Source organism: Mauremys mutica, chromosome 2 (assembly GCF_020497125.1).
Source record: "Mauremys mutica isolate MM-2020 ecotype Southern chromosome 2, ASM2049712v1, whole genome shotgun sequence".
NCBI classification, from domain to species: domain Eukaryota; kingdom Metazoa; phylum Chordata; order Testudines; family Geoemydidae; genus Mauremys; species Mauremys mutica.
In genome coordinates, this window is record NC_059073.1 from 58764726 (window position 1) to 58789321 (window position 24596).

Here is a 24596-nt window from a genome sequence, read left to right on the forward strand (position 1 = left end):
CTTTTGCTGTTTTAAACTCCTACATTTGCAAGCTGAGATTGCTGACAGTTACACATTTTGCTTGCTGTCTGTTAGCATTTTAGGCTGGTTAAAGTTCACAGCATGGAAGACTTCTGGTTCACTCAGGCCTGCAGTCACAACTTTGGTTTACTTAGGCCTAGTGACACCAACACCGTGGTTCTTATGTTATGTAAATAACTTCCTGATTCACTTTCTCCATACCATTCATGATTTTATAGACCTCTATCATATCCCACCGTAGTAGTCTCTTTTCTAAACTGAACAATTCATGGTTTCAGAATAGCAGCCGTGTTAGTCTGTATCCGCAAAAAGAACAGGAGTACTTGTGGCACCTTACAGACTAACAAATTTGAGCAAAAGCTTTCGTGGGCTACAGCCCACTTCATCGGATGCATAGAATGGAACATATACCGAGGAGATATATATACATACAGAGAATATGAAAAGGTGGGAGTTGTCCTGCTAACTTTAAGAGGCTAATCTTAGATGTGAGCCCTAAAGGTTGATAAACCAGGTGGGAAATAAAAAGAACCCAAATGTATTATTCTTAAAATCTTTGGGAATTTTTTTAAGCCAGTGTTTATTTTTTGGGCTGAATGCTGGACTCATAAGCTTTGGCTAGCTGGGGCTGGCAATACAGCCATCCACCAACTGGGGACACAACACAGCCCTCCATTACCTACCCTTATTTCCACTGTGGTGGAGCAGCCCTTTCTAGCAGACTCCAGAGTGCTTAGTTTGAACTACATCTCCCAGCATGCAATACTTCCTGCTGACACGGGCTGCCGTGGCCCATGGCATGCTGGGACCTGGGCTTGGTAAACCGCCCAAGGGCAGGAGGCTGGAACGCTGCCTGTCCCTACGGTGGCGGCAGCAGGCGGCGCTAACCTTTGACCTATCGGAAGTGATTGCGAGGCAGCTGGCCCGGAACAGGGGGCCCTGCGAGCAGGGAGCGGAGGCAGCGAAGCTGACACAAGTGAGTCCCCGCCGCGGCCGGCTGGACGGGAGGGGGCGCGAGCTGAGAGGCTGCCCCCGCCCTCTCGTTTCGTCTCCGGGGGGAGGCGGGTCGCCGCCGCCGCCGCCGCCGCCTTTCCCCCGAGTGAGGAGCGGGCTTCGCCCTCTGCTAGCGGGCCAGGGCCCGGGCCCCGCTCCGAGACGCCGCCACCCCCTGGGCGGAAATCTTATTACTCATCCCTGGGAGGGGGGAGGCTGGGGGCGTGTTTAGGGCTCGGGGCGGCCTGAGGGAGGCTCAGGGGTGGGGCAGGGGGATTTCGCTCCCTTCCCATGTGTCTGTAACACTCTCGTTGGATTCCACACACCGCCAACAAAAACCCTCTTTAAAGCAGTGCTGTAACTATTGCTCTGCTTTGACTGCTTCCTCCACCAATGAGGGAGCCTCCTTCTTCCCCTCCCATCCCTGAAGGGAAGGAAATAATCCCGTTATAAAAATCCCAAAGATGGAGGAATTTAGGAACCTTTTTAAAATAGGTTACGGTGCTTAGATACCAAAGTAAGATTTGTCTTCGGATAGATGGGATTGTCTCCCTCCTTTTAAACCTGAATCGGCTAGTCTAAATGCTCATAAGTATCTATAGGGAGTAAAGTAATGTGTGAGAAACTAAACTAAAGTTTCTCATTAATGATAGTCTTGTTTCACAAGTTGCAATATCCAGCATCTGTCTTACAGCTTGTGAGTGAAGACTGGCACTAAAGGGAAACTACAAATATCCACGCACTTTTCCTTCTTATTTTATTTCATGCACTTCTGATCACTTACAGATTATTAAAAGCATTTAGACTACAGGGTTCATGCTTGAGGGAAGGGAGAAAATCATATATAGCCCAAGGCTCTTCTTGCCTTGATATTCAAATACCATAATGTTCTTTGAGCAATACACTGTACATTCTTCTAGCCTTCACACTATGTAACTACATATACATTATGTAATGATTTTTATCTTGAAGCAGGTCTTCTGTTAGGTGCCAGTCCTCTGGTAAGCATTCTGTTTTATTTATATCAGGAATAAAAACAAAAAAAAATCATGTCAGTTTTGCTGAGCCAGTGTTAGAATCAATGGGAGCCCTACCATAGACAAGGCTCTGGAGGACTTCAGCATTTTTACCAATGAGGAATGGCTTTAGCTGATACAGTAGTAAAAATGCTGGAAAACATCTGAACCTTCTCTATACTAGTGCTGCCACTGATCAGGTGAGTTGGGAATGGTACAGGTGGGAAAAGCTTCATAAAGATCCCTGCATAGACAGTGCCTTAGAAATAGGAGTGTGGAAGACTTGAGTTTGGCATTGGTATAATGAAATAAAAGGGTGGCCAGGTGCTATTTTAAAACGAGAGAATTTTGTGTTGAATGAGGAGGCAGAAAATAACTTATACCAGGATTGAAGGCAGAGTATTTATAGAACAGTGTACTAAAAGTTTTCTCCTTATGCACAATCATTTTCTTTGACCATTCCCTTCATTCTTCCACACATTCCCAAAAATCACCTATATGCATATAACTTTCTGTGTAAACGGTAACTGGTTTTGAAGACTTTCTTAATACAATATTTCTGTATCATTGTTCATGTTTCTCCTGTTGTATGAAGGCAGATTGGACTTGAGTGTTCATTTTGTAATTAGAATGCTACAAATAATACTCCAGGGGGAATTCTACACAACTGTGTGCAAGTAGAATTTGCAGATTTCTTTGCATCCCTGAAGAAAAATGACTTTCTGATGGAGAAAGCAGCAAAGAATCCTGTGGCACCTTATAGACTAACAGACGTTTTGCAGCATGAGCTTTCGTGGGTGAATACCCACTTCATCGGATGCAAGACTTGGATCCTATGAAGTAGGTATTCACCCACGAAAGCTCATGTTGCAAAACGTCTGTTAGTCTATAAGGTGCCACAGGATTCTTTGCTGCTTTTACAGATCCAGACTAACACAGCTACCCCTCTGATACTTTCTGATGGAGAAGCAAAGGGAAGCTGCAAGAGTGTTCATGTATCCTTCCCCAGCAACGCGGCATATGGTTTCAGGCACCTGGAGAGGCTAACAGAGAGTTAAATCACTGTGAGGGGAGGGCTGAAGGTGTCCTGGCTGGTGCCGGGTCAGACCCTCCCCCCAAGTTCTGGGCACCCCTGTCAAGACTTACTCCCTGCACCTGGCCCTCCCCAGCCCCACCCAGGACTTGGGATGCCACAGGTGGTGGCTCCTATCCTGCAGTGGCTAGTCTTGGCTGGGCTGGGGGTGGGGAAGGAGCACACTTTCCCTGCATGGAGAGGCTGGGTCCAGGTCAGACCCACCCCTAGAATCCTCCACTGCCCCTGCACCCCTCCTCCCCCCTGCTTCCTGTCCCCATCTCTCCTCAGCCATGTGGGGGACGAGTCACTATGGGGAGCTGCTCCCTCAGCTGCCCAACCCTGTGCCTCCGGATGCCCCCACCATCTGGCCTTCCCTGCCAAGACCCCCCCCATCTCCAGCCCTCCTCCCGCATCCAGACCCCCACCCCTGCACTCAGACCACTGACAGCTGAGCCTGACACACAAGAAACCCCATTGCAATAAGCCCCAAGGCCTATGCACCTGGATTACCCAGACCCTCACCCCATTGAGCCCCAACCAGCTGCATTTGGACCCCACACCCCCAACCTTGAGCCAGCTGAATTGCAAATAGATGTACAAATTTTCTTTCGCACTGCCCTACTAATATACTTTAGTCCTGATCTGCACTAAAGCCCAGAACACAAAGGTATCTAGACTCCAACTTCCATTGAAATCAGTGGAAGTTAGGAACCTAAATATTTTTGTGAATCTTTCAGTTCTGTTTCTCCTGAGCAGTAAATGCACTTACAAGAAATTGTGTGGTAACTATGTGAAGTAAACCAATGACAGTGGGACCTAGAATAAGATTAAAACTTAATTACCTAGAATGTAAACAGAACTTAAAACTATACTTTTGTAGGTGAAAAGCTACTGCTCCACCTAGCCTATTTGTTTATTGATCAATATTTTGTAGAAACATAGGGCTAGAAGGGACCTTGAGGTCATATAGTCCATCCCCCTGCACAGATGCAGGATCAAGTATACCTAGACCATCCCTGATAGGTGTTTGTCTAACCTGTTCTTAAAAGGCTCCAGTGACTGGGATTCCACAGGGAAGCCTATCCAATACTTAGCTATCCTTGTAGGGTACGTCTACACAACAAAGAAAAACCTGTGCCAGCCAACTTGGGCTGTTTCATTGCTGTGTAGACTTCTGGGCTTGGGCTGGGGCCCGAGCTCTAGGACCCTGCTCGTACCACTATACTTCCCCAGATTCTTTTCAGCAGTGCAATTGCCTGGCCATTTTGTATTTGTGCCTTAGATTTTTTCCTTCCTAAGTGCCGTACTTTGCACTTTTTTGAATTTCATTTTGATGATTTCAGACCAGCTCTCCAATTTGTTGAGGTCACTTTGAGTTTTAATCTTGTCCTCCAAGGTGCTTGCAGCCTCTCCGAGCTGGGTGTCATCCTCTCTCTTTGACAATGAACCATTGATAAACTTTGAGTATGTGGTTTTTTTTTGTTTGTTTTTCCAACTAGTTATGCAACCACCTTCTAGTAATTTTAATCTAAACTACGGAAATGTGATCCACTTATGAGACTGTCATGTGGGGCTGCATCAAAAGTCTTACTCAAATAAAGATAAATCATGTCTACTGCTTTCCCCCCCCCCCCCCCACCCTCCCATTCACTAGCCTGGTCAGTGACAGAAATTAGGTTGGTTTAGCATGATTTGTTCTTAACAAATCCATGTTGGATTTTACTTATTACCCTGTTATCCTGGATGTGCTTACAAATTTTTTAATGATTATATCTTCCCAGGTTTCAAAGTTAGGCTGGCTGGTCCATAATTCCCAGGTTCTCTTTGTTTCCTCTCTAAAAATAGGTAGTATGTTTGTCCTTCTCCAGTCTTCTGGGACTTCATGTGTGCTCCATGAGTTCTCAAAGATAATTACTAATGGTTCCAAGATTGCTTCAGCTAGTTCCTTAAATACCCTAGGGCGAATTTCATCAGGTCCTATTGACTTGGATACATATAACTTATCTAAATAGTCTTTAGTCTGTTTTTTCTGTATTCTGGATTTTGTTCCTTCCCCCTCATTGTTAATATTAATTGTGCTAGGCAACTGATCTCAGTTAACCTCTATAGTGAAGACTGAAGTAAAATGGGCATTAAATGCCTCATTAAATGTCATGTGCTGTTAACTCTCTTTCCCCATTAAGTAGTGGGCCTACACTTTCTGTGAACTTTCTACTGTGCCTAATTTATTTACAAAACTCTTCTTATTTAGGGCTGTGAACTCTCTGAGTCATATTTGACTTGTATGCTAATTTACTGATGGTGAAGGCATTCATATTACTTGCTTGGTATCTTGAAAAAATTGATATAATAGAGTACATTAAAAGTAAGATGTGATATGTTGTTGGAGCACACATAGCTAGATGTTAATATTCTAAAACTACTGTGGCCAAAATCTGCTCAGTTGTCTTTAATTACTATAAATTAGTTACGTAGGCTGTCATTATGAATTTGTTATCCAGTGGACACAGTAGCCATTATTTTACTGGAACAGGTAAACATGCCTTTGCATATCTATATTTCACTGTTTATTTCAGTGGCTCTCAACCTTTCCAGACTACTGCACCCCTTTCAGGAGTCTGATTTGTCTTGCATACCCCCAAGTTTCACCTCACTTAAAACTACTTGTGTATCAGGCATAAAATTACAAGTGTCAGCACACTGTTACTGAAAAATTGTTTACTTGCTCCTTTTTACCCTATATATTCCAGCTGATTTATTTTATAATTAAATATTGTACTTACATTTCAATGTATAATGTATAGTGTGTAGAGCAATATAAACATTTTATTGTATGAAATTTTAGTTTGTACTGACTTTGCTAGTGCTTTTTTCTGTAGCCTGTTGTAAAACTAGGCAAATATCTAGATGAATTGATGTAACCCCAGAAAGACATCTGCATACTGCCAGGGTTGAGAACCGCTGGTTTATTGAACCAGCTAAGTGGCCCATTGCTTGCACACTGATATTTACCAGATGGCTTAACTGTCTTCATTCTCACATGCATAACACTAACTGGGTAAAACATTGAGTATTGATGTACTGGTACAGGGATCGGCAACCTTTGGCACTCGGCCTGCCAGGCTAAGCACCCTGGCGGGCCGGGCTGGTTTGTTTACTTGCTGCGTCCGCAGGTTTGGCCGATCGCAGCTCCCACTGACCACGGGTTCGCCACTCCAGGCCAATGGAGGCTGTAGGAAGTGGTGCGGGCCAAGGGATTTGCTGGCCGCCGCTTCCTGCGGCCGCCGCTTCCTGCAGCCCCCGTTGGCCTGGAGTGGCAAACCGTGGCCAGTGGGAGCCGTGATTGGACGAACCTGTGGACACAGCAGGCAAACAAACTGGCCCAGCCTGCCAGGGTGCTTAGCCTGGTGAGCCGCATGCCAAAGATTGCCAATCCCTGTACTAGTACTTTAAGTATGTGTCTGTCTTGCATATGCTTAGCAGCTGATGCTGGATTTCTTTAGATGACATTTGAAGAGAGCAGTTTTAAACAATTATATTGTCTAAACCTCGCCAAATTATTTTAGTTTGCAGACTGAAGACTGTGTTCCATTCTTTTGCCAGTAGTCGTATGCCAGTATGAATTTTTTTAAGCATCTATGGGGAAAATAGGGCTAAATGGTGCTTCTAGGTACCACCTTGAGCAAAAGGTGGTCTGTAAATTGCACATCTCCTGAATAGCCTGGGTGATATTGTGCTTCAAACACACCTCCAAGGCACAACTCCCCCCATTTCTTCTTACTGTGGGGGAAGGGTGTGGTAATAACTTGCTGCTGACCTATACCACAAGCACATTGACACCCATGGTAATGGCTAGAGGGTTGTATGATAGTGCCAAGATGCTATCCATTTTCCTCCACTCCCTGCCTGACAGCTTAGCAGGCGTGTGTGTTGAAGGGGTTAGAGTGTGTGCTGTGCTCCTACTTTTGTGTGTCTGGACTCAGGGTCAGGGTAGTCTATGTAGGGCTGTAATTGAGGGGGCTTTTTAAAATACCCTCTCAGGTGTGTGTCGGTTATATTGTAACCCTACACGTTTGACCAATCAATGTAAATTCTTTTTTTAAAATCTAATATGGTATCTTACCATCAGCAGTATCCTATCTGAATGCTTCAGAGAGGCAAAGAACAGATATAAAGCACCTACTCTATTGTAATATTTGTACCACAGCTTGGAGGAAAAAAAAGTCTTGACCCCTGCAGGCTAATATCCTGAAGCATATTATTTGATTACTTTTGTAGTTGCAAATGTTCAAGTGATTTATAACATCATTCAGTCCTCTTTATTATCAAGCTACAGTTTACCCATGGCCTTCCTCAGCAGTAGATTTGTCATGAGACTGCCTTTTAAAAATTTTCTATTCATTATTCTGAATATATTATTCTTTTAATTTCATCGTCTTTCTTGTTTTGTTACAAGAAAGATAAAAACAAGATGCTATTCTGTCTTCACTAATTTCACCCTTCACAGTCTTGAATGCCTCAGTTGTCATTTGTTAGAAGGAGAGATCATGCAGGACCAATCCTGAATCTGTTTTCAGCACTTATGCAAGCATTAAATTTCTGTAATTCATGGCACACTTCCTCCTGTGAGATTAGTTTGACATTCTGCTTCTGATTTGGAATTAACAGTAAACAATTTTCATTGATGTTCATGGAGTTTTTTTCAATGTAACTGTTGTAGCTAATCCCTGCACACCCTCTCCCCTCCAATAATCCTTATTACAGGGAGAAACTGTTACTGAAATCTGAGAGCTTGCTACAAGCAGATCACTTAGCATCTTCTAAAAGCCTGTTCGCTATTTGGTAACAATTGTATTCCTCCTTTGAAGTATCTGACTGGAGGCATGTGGGAAAAGTCTCTAGTATTCAGATCAAATTTATTTAAGAGATTTTCTGCTGGGGAGGTTTGCAGCAATACGTTATTAATTAAAAACCGGTTAATTCTGAATAAAATAGGAAATGTTTATAGCTGTTGGCTTATTGCAAGAGTCCCAAACACTGTTGAATTAGAGTTAAGTTATTGATATGTATTTAGAAGCTTAAGAGTGTCTTTGCTTTTAAAAATGAACATCTGAAGGCTAGGAAACTCAAGTTAAGGGGGAAAAATGTGGTTACTATATAGAAAATGCAGGGTTAATGGTTTGGGGTACCTTAACTTTATCCTTGTATCTCAATAATCCTGTATATCTCTATGTAAAAGAGGGTATATAAAACAACCATCCTGGATGTCGTATTGACTTTGGATTCTTTACAATCATATCAATTCCTGGTCAAAACTGTTGACAACTTAAAGCATGTCCCCCTGGGTTTGTGCAGTAGAGAATACATAACCTGCAAAGATATACCAGATCTAAGATCCAAACGGTTGTGGATAGTAAATGGTTAAAATAGTTTTTGAGAGGAAGGGGGAGGCCCAGAACCCACATGTCAGATGTTGACACTGAGAGATGAGTTAAGTGGGTTTCTGATTTACATTGCACCTTTCTTAATTTTGTTTCTGAAACAACTGTACACATTTGTATACAGTGCTAAACTGCTACAACAACAACTGTTTATGGAGAAGGTATCAGGCACCTGGCATACATTATGCTGTAAAACAGTTTGAAGCAGGGAAATTATGTACAATAAATGAATAAAAATCCTTATGCTTACAAAATATGTGAATTTTAACATCCACAGAGCATATTTAAGGCACTGGTATAAGATTAATTTTTAATTACTGATTAATTTTATTCGGTTTAGAGAAACTAGTGACCTTTTTTCCATGTCTTTCAAATAATTAATTTTGTGAAAATCATAAATAGATATAAATATCATTTTGGGTGGGGTGAATCGTTTAGCAACTTTGTAAACACTTTACAGTTCTGTTGTAGGGTTTTTTCCTGTTTTGCTGCTAAATGTTTTGCTTCGTGTTTTCTGTGCTTATGTAAAGGAAACTGTAGGAATTGTTGCTAACCAAACAAACATGCACTTTGGGAGTTAAGCAAGGTTGCTTAGCTGCCTGTTTGGTAATATCTCATAAGCCTCTACCCTAAAGTGATGCTCCAGAGGCGGAAACCAACAGAATTTCTAGTATTCATCTTTGTTATTTAGGTGGAATGTGCAGGGAAAGACCATATAATAAAGGGAGGCAGCATGGACTAGTGACTAGAGCAGGTGACTGGCAGTTAGGAGATTTGGATCCTCTTCCTGACTGGCACTGACTTAATGTGATCTTGATTAAGTCACTTAGGGCAAGTTTTCCACAAGTATTCAGGCCTGTAAATATGTAGATAGGTGCCTAATGGAATTTTCAAAAGTACCTGTTCTGCATATTTAGGTCCCTACAATTGGCCCTTAACCTTGATTTCAGTTTTTCCCTCTGTAAAGTGAGGTTAATACCTAAAGTGAGGTTAATACCTTAAGTAAGGTGCTCCCAGATTTTCAGCAGAAACATGGTATTTAAGTTCTGACACTTCCTGGGGTAGTCAGGGTTCTGAGACACCTCACTACCACCTGCCCTTAGTGTGAAGAAGCTTCATCTGTGTCTGCTGTCCGTCGGCTCCCTGACTCCACAGGTCATAGGGAACACAAACACTTTTCTCCTAGCCAACACAGGTTCCGTGGTCCCTCTGCAGGTTAGCAGTAGACATGCTATGAGCATCCCCTGGAATGTCCAGCCCTTGATCCATAGGATGCTCTTTGGGAGCAGCTAACCTGTGAATTCTGTGTAACGGTACCTCCCAGCTTACCAGTGCACCTTAAATTGCAGCTCTGCTTAACAGACAGCACTTAAACTTTTGCTTGTTTTCATTATAAAAAAAAAATCTAACAATGAGTAGAGATTCAAATGATAGCAAGTAGAAATATTGGAAACAAATAGTTACATATAAAATAAAATCATAACTCGAATTCTAGAAGCTAGACGTGTATACCTAGTTACTTTCATGTCTCATAGAGCAAAGCTCACTCAAAATCCTTCCAGTGTATTACAGCCGGGCTTGGCTGTGATCTTCCATTCACAAGATAAGTCACACTATCAGCTTGCCTCCTCGGTGGTAAAAGATCCGGGGGGATCTTTGTCCCTCAGATATACTTCAGCAATCCATTTTCTTTACTCAAACGGGATCCCCTCCTGCTATTTTGTTTTATTCCCTTAAATTTTCTCTTGATTAGCATTTTGGCTCCATATGCAAATAGGCCTGTATTGGGAAGCAGACAATACACAATAAAAAGCTTCTATTACCCCCAGCCTGGAACCCAACTACTTATTACCTGCCTTACATTCTCTCAACCTTTTGAGTTAACTTCCAGTATAGATACATAACTCTTTTTTTTAATATGATCTGTACATACATTTTTGATGGCCAGTAGGCTACTGGCTCTTAGAGATCTCATATGCCACCTTTTTGGTGTAATTTGTGAATTATTATACATATATGTGACCAGGGATCCCTGTAGAACTCTTTGTATCCTCAGTGCACTCTGCTAGTTGGCATCAAGAGGCCCCTGGGACTCAAATGTAAACTGCAATTAGAAAATATACTCTGAGAAATCTGCTCTTATAGGGGGATGTACTAAATTACTTGACTTGCCTATTTCTAACTTATTACTAATTAAGTAATGCCTATGACCACTCAAAGCTCAATTGGGAAAGACTGGGTATAGCTGACAACTTCAAAGTAATCCTTTCTGGATAAAGCATTGACTTGTGGGTAGAGTCTTCTGTGTGAGATTTTTTTTGTGTGCAAAAACTGTATATGGGGAAAGGTGTCTGAAAGCAGTAAAATCTGAATTATAACTTGTGAAATTCTTCACTCTTCACCCTTTTAACCACTTTCAAATTTTATTTTTTTACTTCTGAATTTCTTGTGTTATTGGGGTATTAAAATTACAAATTGGATAGGTATCAACATCAAATACAGTTGCCTTCATTCAGCTTATTTTTCAGTTTTCTGTGGCTCTCAGTTTCCCTTTTGAAAGCTCCATTGAGCCCCCTACCACCTATCGCAACAGTCTTACCACTGTCTGGGGGAAGTTTGGTGGCAGCTTGCTCTGGATCATATTGAATCTGCTCCAGTTAACCTGAGGCTAGTTGCTGGAAAACAGTACTTCTCTTGTTCTCTCACAAGATAATCTCCCATAAGTACAGTATGTGCTACCTGTGTAGCACTCCCAGCCTCTTCTGACAGGGAGAAAGGGATTCTAATAGGCTGTCTCTAGGTTGCCTATTTTCTGTCCCTTCTGGGTTCAACTCACCCAGTTTCCCTTTTGTTTTCCGTCCATTTCCTCCCTTGCCTTTGCACTGCCATTTCCTATTTCCCCCCACCCCCCTGCTTTTTTCCTACTCAGGATTACACCTGTACTGCTGTTGCTGTTCAAAGTACTTTCCTAGCTATAAAGGGGAATTGATGCTGTCTTAGTCAGTTTCACTGCTACTCATTTTGAAGTATAGGGAAGGGTTCTGTGGGTCGGGGAGGAAGCACAAGGGATCCTCTGCTAGAGAGTTAGAGGAAGAAAGATAAATATTACTCTCCAATCTCCAGCTGTGGGGAATCACACCTACTTGGCTCTTGCACAGAACACTTTCCTCATACTGCAACAGGAGTTGTAATAGTCTGGGAGCATAATGTGGTAAAATCGCATTCCATGGTTAGTGGTAGAAGGGAAAGGAAGGTGTCAATTGATTCTGTAGATTTTTATGAATCATAATTTCTATGATGTCGCCCTTTGCGGTGTGGCAGTTGGGAGTCTCTTCCCCCAGCTGCAGGTCTTCTGGTTGGTGGAAATTTTGATAATGTCCTCTGATAACAACTCAACCCATTTCTTTCTTTCAAAAGGCCATCTCCCACAAACACAATGGTACAGAATAGACAAACCTAGAACAATTATGTAGATAAACAGTTGAGCAAATGTTTAAAAATCAACTTTTTTTTTTTAATTATACTTTCACACAGGGATGCATTGCTTACATAAAAGACATGCATCTTGGCTAATCCTAGGGAAGCTAGCCTTGGCATGTAGGACTGAAAACATTTTTTTTTCATCTGTCATTGTCAGTGTCGACTCTGTGTACAGCACTGCTGCTAGACATGTTGTCACACTGATCCTTGCTATGTACAAGGTAGGCTGCTGGCCGAACATTTGCAGAGTGGTGATCATCTGGTCTTTGTACACAAACATTTGATTAGCTGAAGGATTGATTTTTGGGAGCTTGTGTAACTTCAGACATAACAAAGGATGGACTGATCACACCAAAGACATATCCACATCTGCTAGGGGAGGGTAGTTTTGGATGTACTCGATCATCCTAGAGCCATGCCATTGCTTAATGATTTGCCCTCTTGATAGCAAGTATAAATACACCCCTTTTTGGTGGCAGTTTTTCTCCATTTGTCCGTTTCTTGGAAAACATCCATCAACATAGCTCTGCAAGTGTTGTAATGTTGGTCTTCAAATGGTAAACTTGGAATAGGAATGCCTACAGTCCATTTGACCTCATCAATGACTGTCTCAGCCATTCTGAGCACCTTTAGAGTGAGGAGAGAGTCTTTGGAGGCTGAATCAAATGCCTTCCAGTAAAATAATTAGGTCTTTCCAGCCAACCTTCCAGTAGTGCCGCATCCTGTAAGGGCATGGAAACCTGGCAGTGTGGCAGCAGATCCAAATGATAGGAACACATCTCTGAGGGATATACAGCAATTTTGTACCTCCTGCTGAGGAACAGAAACAGAATCTTGCTGAAGTCTTGAGTAATTTCTCTCAGCACTAGAACAGTAGCATCTCCCTTTGTGACATTTGATGGCATGAAAGATAATTTTAGTGTCAGCCTCCTCATGGGAAATACAAAGAAACACCACTGAAGAGCTTGAGCAATGTAAAGGCATAGTGGAGCGATTTTCTGCAGAGTATGTGGTTAACTCTTCCTTCATGCAAATATGAGACAGCTTCTTCACATTGAAGATATTTGTTGAATCAAAAGATTTTTTATTGGGCAGATGCAATACCACAGAATGTCTTCTTTCTAGTCATATTTTTAATTGATTCTTCTCCACAGGTGTTAAACATGAGGTGGACTTTTGTCATAGGTCCAGTATTTTCTTTGTAACCTCATAATGAAATATTCAGCCAAATCTTGGGCAGGTATTTACAGTTTCTGTTTTGTCGAGAGCTTATTAATCAGCAATATCCTGTATGATTGCTACATTGAAAGGCCTTTGCTAGCATAACATACTGGTCATGTTGTCTGTAGGTGCTGGCTTAGGAAGACCATGCAAGAGGAGCATTAATTAGCTTTTCGCCTGGCATATATGCATTGTTCTGTCGCATTCAAACGTTGATTGTGGTACCAATGAGAACTAGCACTTTCCCAGTCTTGTAGATCAACATCATGATGAGATCTGGACATAACCAGGAGGCAAGCAAACAATGACTTATAGTTAACTTTGTAATAGTCCATGCCACCTTCGCTCTGACGTTCTTTGCATACAAACACAACTTTAGTCTGTTCTTGATTGGGCCCCATAGATTGACAGAGCCTTGGATAATTCTTTGGGTCATGACTCATGTGAAGCCTTCAAAACCTAAAGTATCCATTCGACTGACATTTTAGCTATCTTATCACTGAATACTGCTTTCATCGTGATATTAATGAGCTCTGGTATGTCATATGCTAATGCGATTCGAGTAAGCTCATCCTGTAGCTTTAAATTGCCCTTTCTTGGCATATAAAGTACCTAATGAGTCTAGATGGTGCTTGGTTACTTCTGGGTTATTTTCCATGCTTAATGTTTTGTTCGAAATTTGATGGAGTTCTTGGGTTGTCAGGAAAGAGCATTTGGATGCTGTTATGGCCACCTACCCCCAACAACTTTGGTTGCTCTGTTTTCTTGTTCTAGGACAGGGGTTGGTAACCTTTCAGAAGTGCTGTCGAGTCTTCATTTATTCACTCTAATTTAAGGTTTTGCGTGCCAGTATTACATTTTTAACCTTTTTAGAAGGTCTCTTTCTATAAGTCTATAATATATAACTAAACTATTGTCTGTAAAGTAACTAAGGTTTTTAAAATGTTTAAGAAACTTCACTTAAAATTAAATTAAAATGCAGACCCCTCAGACCGGTGGCCAGGACCCAGGCAGCGTCAGTGCCACTGAAAATCAGCTTGTGTGCTGCGTTCGGCACGCGTGCCATAGGTTGCCTATCCCTGTTCTAGGACTTCATCTGAACCAAGTGCACAGAAGGAAACTGACGTCCTTTTAACAGCCCAATTTCTTTTTCAAAATTCTTCTTCTCATATGTCAGTGTCAGACTCTTCTACACTTCTTATTTTAGCAAGGTACCAGGCAAGCATTGCAGAATAGTTGATTAAATCTATAACAAAAAAGTATTTCACATAGTCTTCCAGTGCTGCAAGGTACAAATTACGATTAGCAGTCCCACAGATCGAATAAACAGCAGCAAAGACTCGACCATCTTCATGTATCACCGTACCATCCCAAAAGTTGGCTTTGCTGTCGATTCAACCTGATCAAGTTGCTTGATCTCTTCTGCGATATTGCAGTTCTCCATTGTATGCAGTAGGTTATTGAGAGACTGGATGTGTGGAACTGGTCTCGCAAGTCCTGTACACTTCGGTAAATTATTTCAAACACACGTATGTTATGTAACTATATGCAAACCATTTGTGGATGGATTCAACTAACTTCTGGTTAGATGCTAAAATCTTAACAAGTGCCTTATTATTATTCTTTGCATAATAAACAAAGCTGATTGATCAATACCAGTCCCAGGCCAATGGGGGCTGCGGGAAGTGGTAAGGGATGCGCTGGCTGTGGCTTCCCGCCACCCCCATTGGCCTGGGACGGCAAACCGCGGCCAGTGGGAGCTGTGATCGGCTGAACCTGCCGATGCGGCAGGTAAACAAACTGGCCCGGCCCGCCAGGTTGCTTACCCCGGCGAGCCGCATGCCAGAGGTTGCTGACCCCTGCTGTAGCGAGTGACAACATTGAAATTATGATTCTATAGATTTTTATAAATTGACACCTCTCTTACCTTTCTACATTAACCTTTCTACCATTACACGTGCTTCCAGCCTACAAAGTGAAATTAGGATTGTTTCAGTATTACACTGCTGCTGAGGAAATGCTATATGCAGGAATAGCAACATTTATGGCTTCTCTGGGGGAGTTCCCATGGAAATATCGAAACAAGGTGAGTACAGGGAAAATAGGGAATTTTTATGACCATGTGCACAATTTAACCCTCAGAAAATGTTAGACTCAGAAGTATGTGATATTCAGGAGCTTCTCACCTGTAAGATTACTGGTTCAAATTTGGCTTTGGTCTATAAGACAAATTTTCCTTCAGTTTTTCCTCGGTAAAGTGGGAATAATATGTTGTTTGGTGGCCTTTGTAAGTTGAGTTGAATGGTGGCTTCCATTCTTTTCATCACACCTCCAGGCACCATTTAGTCTCACTAAACACAAATGGCATGAATAGGTATGCAGACTGAACTACCCTCTCATGCAGAGACTGACAAATTTCAGGCCTTGTTATATCTATTTGCTGAGAAATTTGAAAGGTGGAAGGTTCCCCAGTAACGTTCAGGAGCTGGTCCCTGGTGAGAAGTTAATTGTCTCTGCCACTAGCCACTGGAAAGAGCTGTGTTTTCTACTGGATTTTGTCTCCACTCTGCTTAGTGACAGAGGATGTGGAAAAAGCTAATGTACTCAATGCTTTTTTTGCCTCTGTCTTCACGAACAAGGTCAGCTTCCAGACTACTGCACTGGGCAGCACAGTATGGGGAGGAGGTGACCAGCCTTCTGTGGAGAAAGATGTGGTTCAGGACTATTTAGAAAAGCTAGGCTAATGTAGTGCCCCTCTCTTTTTAAAAAAAAAAAAAAAAAAAAAAAAAAAAAAAAGGAAAGAGGAGGATCTGGGGAACTACAGGCCAGTCAGCCTCACCTCAGTCCCTGGAAAAATCATGGAGCAGGTCCTCAAGGAATCAATTCTGAAGCACTTAGAGGAGAGGAAAGTGATCAGGAACAGTCAGCATGGATTCATCAAGGGCAAGTCATGCCTGACTAACCTAATTGCCTTCTATGAGGAGATAACTGGCTCTGTGGATGAGGGGAAAGGAGTGGACGTGTTATCCTTGACTTTAGCAAAGCTTTTGATGCGATCTCCCACAGTATTCTTGCCAGCAAGTTAAAGAAGTATGGGCTGGATGAATGAACTATAAGGTGGATAGAAAGCTGGCTAGATCGTTGGGCTCAATGGGTAGTGATCAGTGGCTCCATGTCTAGTTAGCAGCCGAGTGCCCCAAGGGTCGGTCCTGGGGCTGGTTTTGTTCAATATCTTCATTAATGATCTGGAGGATGGCGTGGACTGCACCCTCAACAAGTTTGCAGAGGACACTAAACTGGGAGGAGTGGTAGATACGATACGGAGGGACCTAGACAAATTAGAGGATTGGGCCAAAAGAAATCTGATGAGGTTCAACAAGGACAAGTGCAGAGTCCTGCACTTAGGATGGAAGAATCCCATGCACTGCTACAGACTAAGGATCGAATGGCTAGGCATCAGTTCTGCAGAAAAGGACCTAGAGGTTAGAGTGGACAAGAAGCTGGATATGAGTCAACAGTATGCCCTTTTTGCCAAGAAGGCTAACAGCATTTTGGGCTGTATAAGTAGGGGCATTGCCAGCAGCTCGAGAGACGTGATCATTCCCCTCTATTCTGTATTGGTGAGGCCTCATCTGGAGTACTGTGTCTGGTTTTGGGCCCTGTCACGGAGTCCCCAGGTGATGCTCTGGAACTGCTCCCCACAAAGCCAGTCAGGCCTTTTGGGGAGCCGCCTCCTCCCTTGGAGCAGACTGTCTTCAGGACAAGAAGCTTACACGGCTTCACCTCCTGGGTCTCTCCTTGGAGCATTCAGCATCCTCTGCCCCTCCGTGCGCTTCCCACAGCGAGTCCGCCCAAGCAGGGTCCTGGGGAAGCCAGAGGGTCCCGCACCCCCACTTTTGCTTTGCAGTCAGATGTGACTCTTAGCCAGCCAGTAAAACAGAAGTTTATTAGATGACAGGAACACGGTCTAAAACAGAGCTTGTAGGTACAGAGAATGGGACCCCTCAGCTGGGTCCATTCTGGGGCCCAGCGAGTCAGATCACCCCGTCTGCCCTCACTTCCAGTCCCCAGCCAGCTCCAAACTGAATCCCCCTCCAGCCCTTCCTTTCTGGCCTTTGTCTCTTTCCCGGGCCAAGAGGTCACCTGCTCTCTTTGTTCCCCTTTAGCCCTTCTCTTGCGGGGAGGGGGGAAGGGCCCCAGCCATTTGTTGCTAGGATACAAAGTGTCAGCAATTTATGCACACTGGAGACTTAAGAAATGCATAGAGGAAACTGAGGCACTCACACAGTATTTAGAGGAAACATTAAGAACAGTCTCACTTCGTCACAGGTCCCACACTACAAGAAGGATGTGGAAAAATTGGAAAGAATCCAGCGGAGAGCAACAAAAATGATTAGGGGGCTGGAGCACATGACTCATGAGGAGAGGCTGAGGGAACTGGGATTGTTTAGCCTGCAGAAGAGAAGAATGAGGGGGGATTTGATAGCTTCTTTCAACTACCTGAAAGGGGGTTCCAAAGAGGATGGATCTAGACTGTTCTCTGTTGTACCAGATGACAGAACAAGGAGTAATGGTCTCAAGTTGCAGTGGAGGAGGTTTAGGTTGGATATTAGGAAAAACATTTTCACTAGGAGGGTGGTGAAGCACTGGAATGGGTTACCTAGGGAGGTGGTGGAATCTCCTTCCTTAGAGGTTTTTACCGTCAGGCTTGACAAAGCCCTGGTTGGGATGATTTAGTTGGGGATTGGTCCTGCTTTGAGCAGGGGGTTGGACTAGATGACCTCCTGAGGTCCCTTCCAACCCTGGTATTCTATGATTCTAGAGCTCTCTTTATCAGCCTCTGGCTAATAGGTATATTATAAATGTCAAGCTTCAGTGACCACCTCCCAAACTGGTGGAGAGGAAAAGGGGCTTTCTCTTTGCATCTCCAGCTTTCCCACAAAGTTTCTTGTCTCCATTTCTCTATCCCTCCATTAGAGGTGTGGGAGATGGTGGGAAGGGGGAAGAGGTCTCTGGTACTCTATCCTTTCCCTAGCCTCTATTTTATGGTCCTTCTCCGTAGTGAATAATTCCAGGGCCTGCCTCTGCTGTTACTTATAGCTTTCCTAAGGAGCAGAGTGAATTGTTAAGAATTCTTGGCAGTTTCATTACTGTCCACAATGTTCTGAATAGCGTCTGTGAAACTAAACAGAATATTGTTAACTTCACTTGGTGCTGTTTTCCTGAGTCTCTAGGAAGCCCACAACATTCTATTAATATGCGTTCATTTTCGTGTTTCCAGGGTTACCCCCAAATAAATGTAAGGGGTTGGTAAGTAGGTGAGTGTAATTTATCTTTCAAGCTGTCCTAGAGTTTGTCTTTTTCCAGAGCAGGGGTGGGCAAAGTACGGCCTGTGGGCTGGATTCAGCCCATCGGGGCTCTGGATCTGGCCTGCTTGATTGCCACCCCTGTGGTGCTGCGGGCCCTGTGCCACTGCTGGAAGTGGCTGGCACCACGTCCCTGCGGCTCCTGTGGGAGAGGGAACAAAGGGCTCTGTGCGCTGCCCTCGCCTCCAGGCACCGCCCCCCGCAGCTCCCATTGGCCGGGAATGGGGAACCGCGGCTAATGGGAGCTTTGGGGGAGGTACCTGCAGGAGAGGGCAGTGCGCGGAACCCTGTGCCCCTCTTCCCCCAGAGGCCGAAGAGATGTGGTGCCAGCCACTTCTGGGAGCAGTGCGGGGCCAGGACAGGCAGGGAGCCTGTCTTAGCCCCGCTGCCACCCCAGAGACGCTCTAGGTAAGTGGTGCCAGGCCAGAGCCTGCACCCTGACCCCCTCCTGCACCCCAACCCCCTGCCCTGAGCCCCCTGCCACATGCCTCCTGCACTCCTGCCCGGAGCCTCTGCTGCACTCCACACCCCCTCCTGTGCCCCAACCCCCTGCCCTGAGCCCCTTCCTGCACACTGCACCCCAACCCCCTCCCCCAGCCCTACATTCATGGCCCTATATGCAATTTCCCCACCCAGATGTGGCCCTCGAGCCAAAAAGTTTGTCCACCCCTGTTCCAGAGCATAACTGCAGTGTAATATAAAGAAACTTGAATTGCTGTTGTCCATACTGGAATTATTTTGCAGATAAAGGCTTCAGTTTCTACACTTGTTAGCCTTGAACCTTTCACCAGTACTAACTGCACTGTGACACACAGTGCTTATTTTTCTTCTGTTTTATCTTACAGGAATTTTGCCATTGTAGTAACAAATTCTATGTACACAGATTTCTCCCTTAAAGTTCTAGAACAGGGGTCTCAAACTCAAATGACCCCGAGGGCCGCATGAGGACTAGTGCATTGGCCCGAGGGCCGCATCACTGACACGCCCCCTTGCTGCCCCTGGCCCCACCCCCAATCCACCCCTTCCATGAGGCCCCGCCCCTGCCCTGTCTCTTCTCCACCTCCTCCCCTAAGCGCGCGGCTCCCCGCTCCTCCCCCCTCCCTCCTGGAAAGTGCTAAGCGCCACCAACAGCTGTTTGGCGGCTTGGCGGCGGGAAGCGCCTGGAGGTAGGCAGAAAAAAAAAATGAAGAGTAATATAGTAGTATAGTATTAAAATATAGTATGCTATTAAAAGTCAATTTATTAACTTTTTTATTAACTTCTTTAACTGTAATGTGAAACGTCAGTGCTAATTTTGACAGTCATTTCATTTTTGGCCACTTAGCTGGCAGCGTTTTGCATCAACCAGAGCATCAATATTAGGTTTGATATCCTGAGACGAAACCAATCTCAGTGTTGCTTGCAAATGTTCATCAGTGAGCCTTGACCTTAACACAGATTTGTTAATCTTCATGGAAGAGAAACTGTTCACATATATATGTACTTCCAAACATTGCCATTATCCTTGCAGAAGCAGAGAATAACATGGGAAATCTTTCTTGTGAAAGAAACCTGTAGAATTCTGGAATTCCAACATCTGTATACTCTGCTTCAAAATCGTGTCACACTGAAGCTCCACTAACTCCATCTGCATTTCCTCTGCAACATTGTCAATTTCAACAGCAAATGGTGTGGGAAAAAGTTGAAAATGTGGTTCAAGTGCCTTGAAATCTTTAAACCGCACATCAAACTGTTTGTGTAAGTTAGAAATGATCTCTGCATATTCTTTCAAGGATTTGGGTTCAACTTTTCCTAAGGAATTCAGAGTTGAGAAATGGACCAAATTGCCAGCAGTCAGCTGTTTCCCCCATAAAGTAAGCTTGACTTTGAATGACTTAATACTGTCATACATCTGTGTTATCACCTGTTTTCTACCCTGAAGTTTCAAGTTCAGTGCATTCAGGTGATCAGTTACATCTGTTAGAAAAGCAAGGTTGCAGATAAAAGTGGAATCAGCAAGCTGTGGAACCTCCTTGTTTTTCATTTTCATGAAGGAATCAATCTCCTCTTTAAGTGCAAAAAAAACGCTTCAAAACATTTCCACGACTCAGCCATCTAATTTGAGTGTGATACAGAAGTTCCCCATATTCACTGTCCATACTTGCTAGAAAAGAAGTGAACTGTCTGTGATTCAGCCCTCGTGCACGTATAAAATTAACAGTTTTAACAACTACATCCATAACTTCTTTCATTTGTAGACTTTTACTACACAGGGCTTCTTGGTGCAAAATACAATGTATACTGGTGAAGCTAATTCCTGGTATATTGAGGCTGTTCAGTTTGGTCTTCAATAATCCAACCACACCAATGTTTTCAGAGCACATTGATGGCGCACCGTCCGTAGCCAAAGATACGAGTTTGTTCCATGGCAGCGCAGCTTTTTCAATGCACTCTTCCAATCCTTGAAATATGTCACGTCCCATTGTGGTACCCTTCAGTGGCATTAAGTCTAGCAATTCTTCAGTTATATTCAAATTGCAGTCCACACCTCTAATGAACACTGCACACTGTGCGGTATCTGATACATCTGTACTCTCATCAAGAGCAATTGAAAATACTTCAGTCTTTTGCCATTTGAATCAATTGTTTTTGCACATTATCAGCTAAATCCGTTATCCTGCAGGCAACTGTATTTGCAGACAAGCTTATGCCTTCAAAAACTTTCTTCCTATCAGGACATAAAATTTCACTGGCCTTCATAAGACATTCTTTTATGAATAAGCCTTCTGTAAAAGGTCGCGATGATTTAGCTATCATTTCGCTTATCACAAAACTTGCTCTTACTGAATCTTCGCTAGACTTGTTAATCCCTGAAAATAAATTTCTTTGCTTGGCAAATGCTGCTTTAAGTTGCTGAACTTTTTCCTCTCGGATTTTTCCGGTGAATGCATCATATTTTTCACGGTGCATCGTGTCATAGTGCCGACGCACGTTATACTCCTTGGGAACAGCAATCGTTTGCTGACAAATAAGGCATTGAATTTTATCTTTTACCTCTGTGAAAAAATATAAATTCTCCCATTTGTCTTGGAAAACTCTTTTCTTCCATGAGTGTTTTTTTTTGACGAAGTCATTTCCAAGCAGTTTTAATAAATATATACACTCAGTAATGCACCTCACTCAAAGGACAAAACACGCACTTAGATTTACTGCCTAAGGCTCTGGGAGGGAGTTTGGGTGGGGGAGGGGGTCTGGAGTGCAGGCTCTGTGCTCGGTGCAGGCTCCAGGCTGCGGCAGGGGGTGGGGGTGCAGGCTTTGGGACGGAGTTTGGGGATAGGAGGGGGTGCAGGGGTGAGGGCTGTGGGGCTGAGGGTGAGGGGTTTGAGGCATTGGAGAGGCTCGGGGCATTGGAGAGTCTCAGGACTAGGGCAGAAGGGCAGGGGAAGCGCTAGGACCCTGCGGCAGCAGGTGATGCCAGAAGCCGGCATAGCAGAGGAGTGGAGTCAGCGTGAGCTCCCCAGCGGTGAGGGGGCAGCAAGTGGGGGCCGGGAGACACTGGGGGGAGGCGCGTGGGGGCGGCAGGTGGGGCCAGGGGAGAGACCCGGCCCCAAACATTGGGGAGCAGCGCGCGGGGAGCTTAGGCACAGAAAATAACTCGGGGAGGGGGGCGGGGGTGAGGGGAGTTTGGTGGCGACAGGAAGTAACTGGGGGAGCTCCGCCGGCCGCAGGGAAGAGCTCCGAGGGCCGCATGCGGCCCACGGGCCGCATGTTTGAGACCGCTGTTCTAGAACTATAACTAACATTTCTAACACCCTTGACTACTAAAGGTTTAAAACTTTATTTTTACAACATGTAAAGTAAAATCTGGAAATCTTGCACATACTCAGCTTTCATAAAGCATGTGAGAATCTGATAGGGAACATATCCTGAAACTTGAATCGACTGAATACTTCAGTCAGACTTGTATATCATCATTAAAGGTTTTCTTTATGACCGGAACATCAATCTTTATAGTAGGTCACTTAAACTCTGACTTATGAAATTACTACTAAAAAATAATTGACACTTGTATCAATACTTTTTGTTTTCAGACCATCTTACTGTGAAAGCTGCTGTCGCAAAGCAATAAACATTTAATAAGGAGAGAATGGGTAAGTTAATTTTTTAACAAACATCTTTTCACTTTTTTAAAACATGAAACATCTTGGGCTTTTAGATAATGGAATTGAGTAGGAAAGGGCTGTGAATTTTGGAGGTTGCATTTTTAAGCTTTACATAATGATTAATTTTGCTTACTGTCTCATCATAATTAACTTGATTTTATGTGCTTGGAGCTGCCCTATCTGTTTCCATTCAAATGACTGCATAGTGAGAAAATAATTTTAGCAACTTGAGCTTTTGCACTCATGGAAAATCCTCATCTAATAATTATACAGTAATTTTATTTTGATTAACCCTGATAGTCCTGAAAGTAAACCACTTTTTCCTAACTGACTGCAAGACATAATTGTTAACAAGAATCTGTACAAGTGCAGTATATATTTGGTACACTTAATCTCTAATGTTTCCTTAACAATAGAAATCATTTATTTGTTTTTGGGTGGAGGAAGAAATGACACTTACTAATATTTACTGATTAAATTCCAGTCTTCAAAAGTACGTCTCTATTCTCTTACCACTTCTGGATTCTGCTGGAAGGAAGTAAATTTATCACTAAGCCTCCTTATAATCATACTTGGACTTTTTCTTATTGTACTGACCCCAGATATTGAGGGTTTCTAGCATCCTACTGGTTATGTAAAAATTAAAATAAATAAGCAGATTAATACAACCCTGAAAGTGAAATCTTATGTAGAATGTACAGTTCATTAACTTCTCATTAAAGTTACTTTAATCCTATTTACTATAGTAACTTATGTAAATGTATATTATTTTTGTGGAAAAACAACATGCTACCTGAAAAGAGACCGTGACTACAACTTCTAATTTTAAATTGGATTAAAGTGGTATTTTGCCTTTTTCCCTTTTATCATCCCTTCAGGTTTTGAAACTTGTTTGAATCTTTCTGCAGTCTTACCCCTGGATCAGCCAGAGACACAAGTTGAAATCTAATTAATGGGTTGGGGGAGGGGTAAGAGAGGGAGAGGAGTTTCAGCTATTATGCCTGCCGCTAAGCTCTCTGCTTAATTTTGTAGTTTTACAGTGACATTTACTATTGTTTAAATAATTCATTTTCCTGCTGCTGTGTGAAAGAGTCACATAAACAGAGGAAACTGTTCAGAGTGCTGTCCAAAGTAGAAAAGAAACTGAAAATAAAGAGAACATTTTGTTTACTCTTTGTTGCAGTAAACTTTCGTTACTTGCAGTAGAAAGTAAACTTTCCTTAAATTGACTTTTTAAAGTTACTGGAGTTCCTTTTTAAATGAATGTGTTAATACCAGGCAAAGACTTTTATTCTGTGAATTGCCCTCTTAAAAGCATGACAACAGACAATGCCTGTAGGAAGAGCTGTTTCTTCTTCATTTGGCAAATTCTTAATTACTGTCTTCTAATGTATTAACATTAGAAATATGACCTTTCCCTGGTAATACGACTTCATGAGGAATGTTTAACAGCCACTTCAGAGCAAGCAGAAAGTATAGTCTCAGATTTGAGTAGCAGGGTTTATTTTATTTTATAAAGGAAAAAAATAACCCTGAATGGACTTTTTCTTTTTCTAGAAATGACTGAAATTATGTTTTGACTCAATGGTCAGGGACAAGGGAATGAGGGGAGAGATCAGTAACAGTATATTAAAACTAAATTAGCTCTCTGAGGCACAACGCTTTACGTTTTGCTGTCTGCTGAATTTTTCACTTTAAAAGAAACAAACAGCTTCCTTGTCTTATCCTCCACCCTCTCCTTTGCTACCTTGCATTTCTTTGGTCTTTCAAAGGTAAGTGCACTGAGACTTCATGCTTGTAATAAAGGCATAAGCTGTAGTAGCTTTCTTCATACTACGAAA

At 43.1% G+C, this 24596-nt stretch overlaps 1 protein-coding gene across 1 annotated transcript in view; it reads left to right on the plus strand.

The window, feature by feature from the left end:
* Positions 1 to 842: 842 nt before the first annotated feature.
* ELOC (elongin C) overlaps positions 843 to 24596 on the plus strand; it is a 31187-nt gene continuing 7433 nt past the window's right edge. The window contains exons 1-2 of the mRNA XM_045005743.1: positions 843 to 997; positions 22684 to 22743. Of these exons, the coding sequence (XP_044861678.1) occupies positions 22740 to 22743 (4 nt within the window). The 5' untranslated portion in view covers positions 843 to 997; positions 22684 to 22739. The remainder of the gene's footprint in view (positions 998 to 22683; positions 22744 to 24596) is intronic.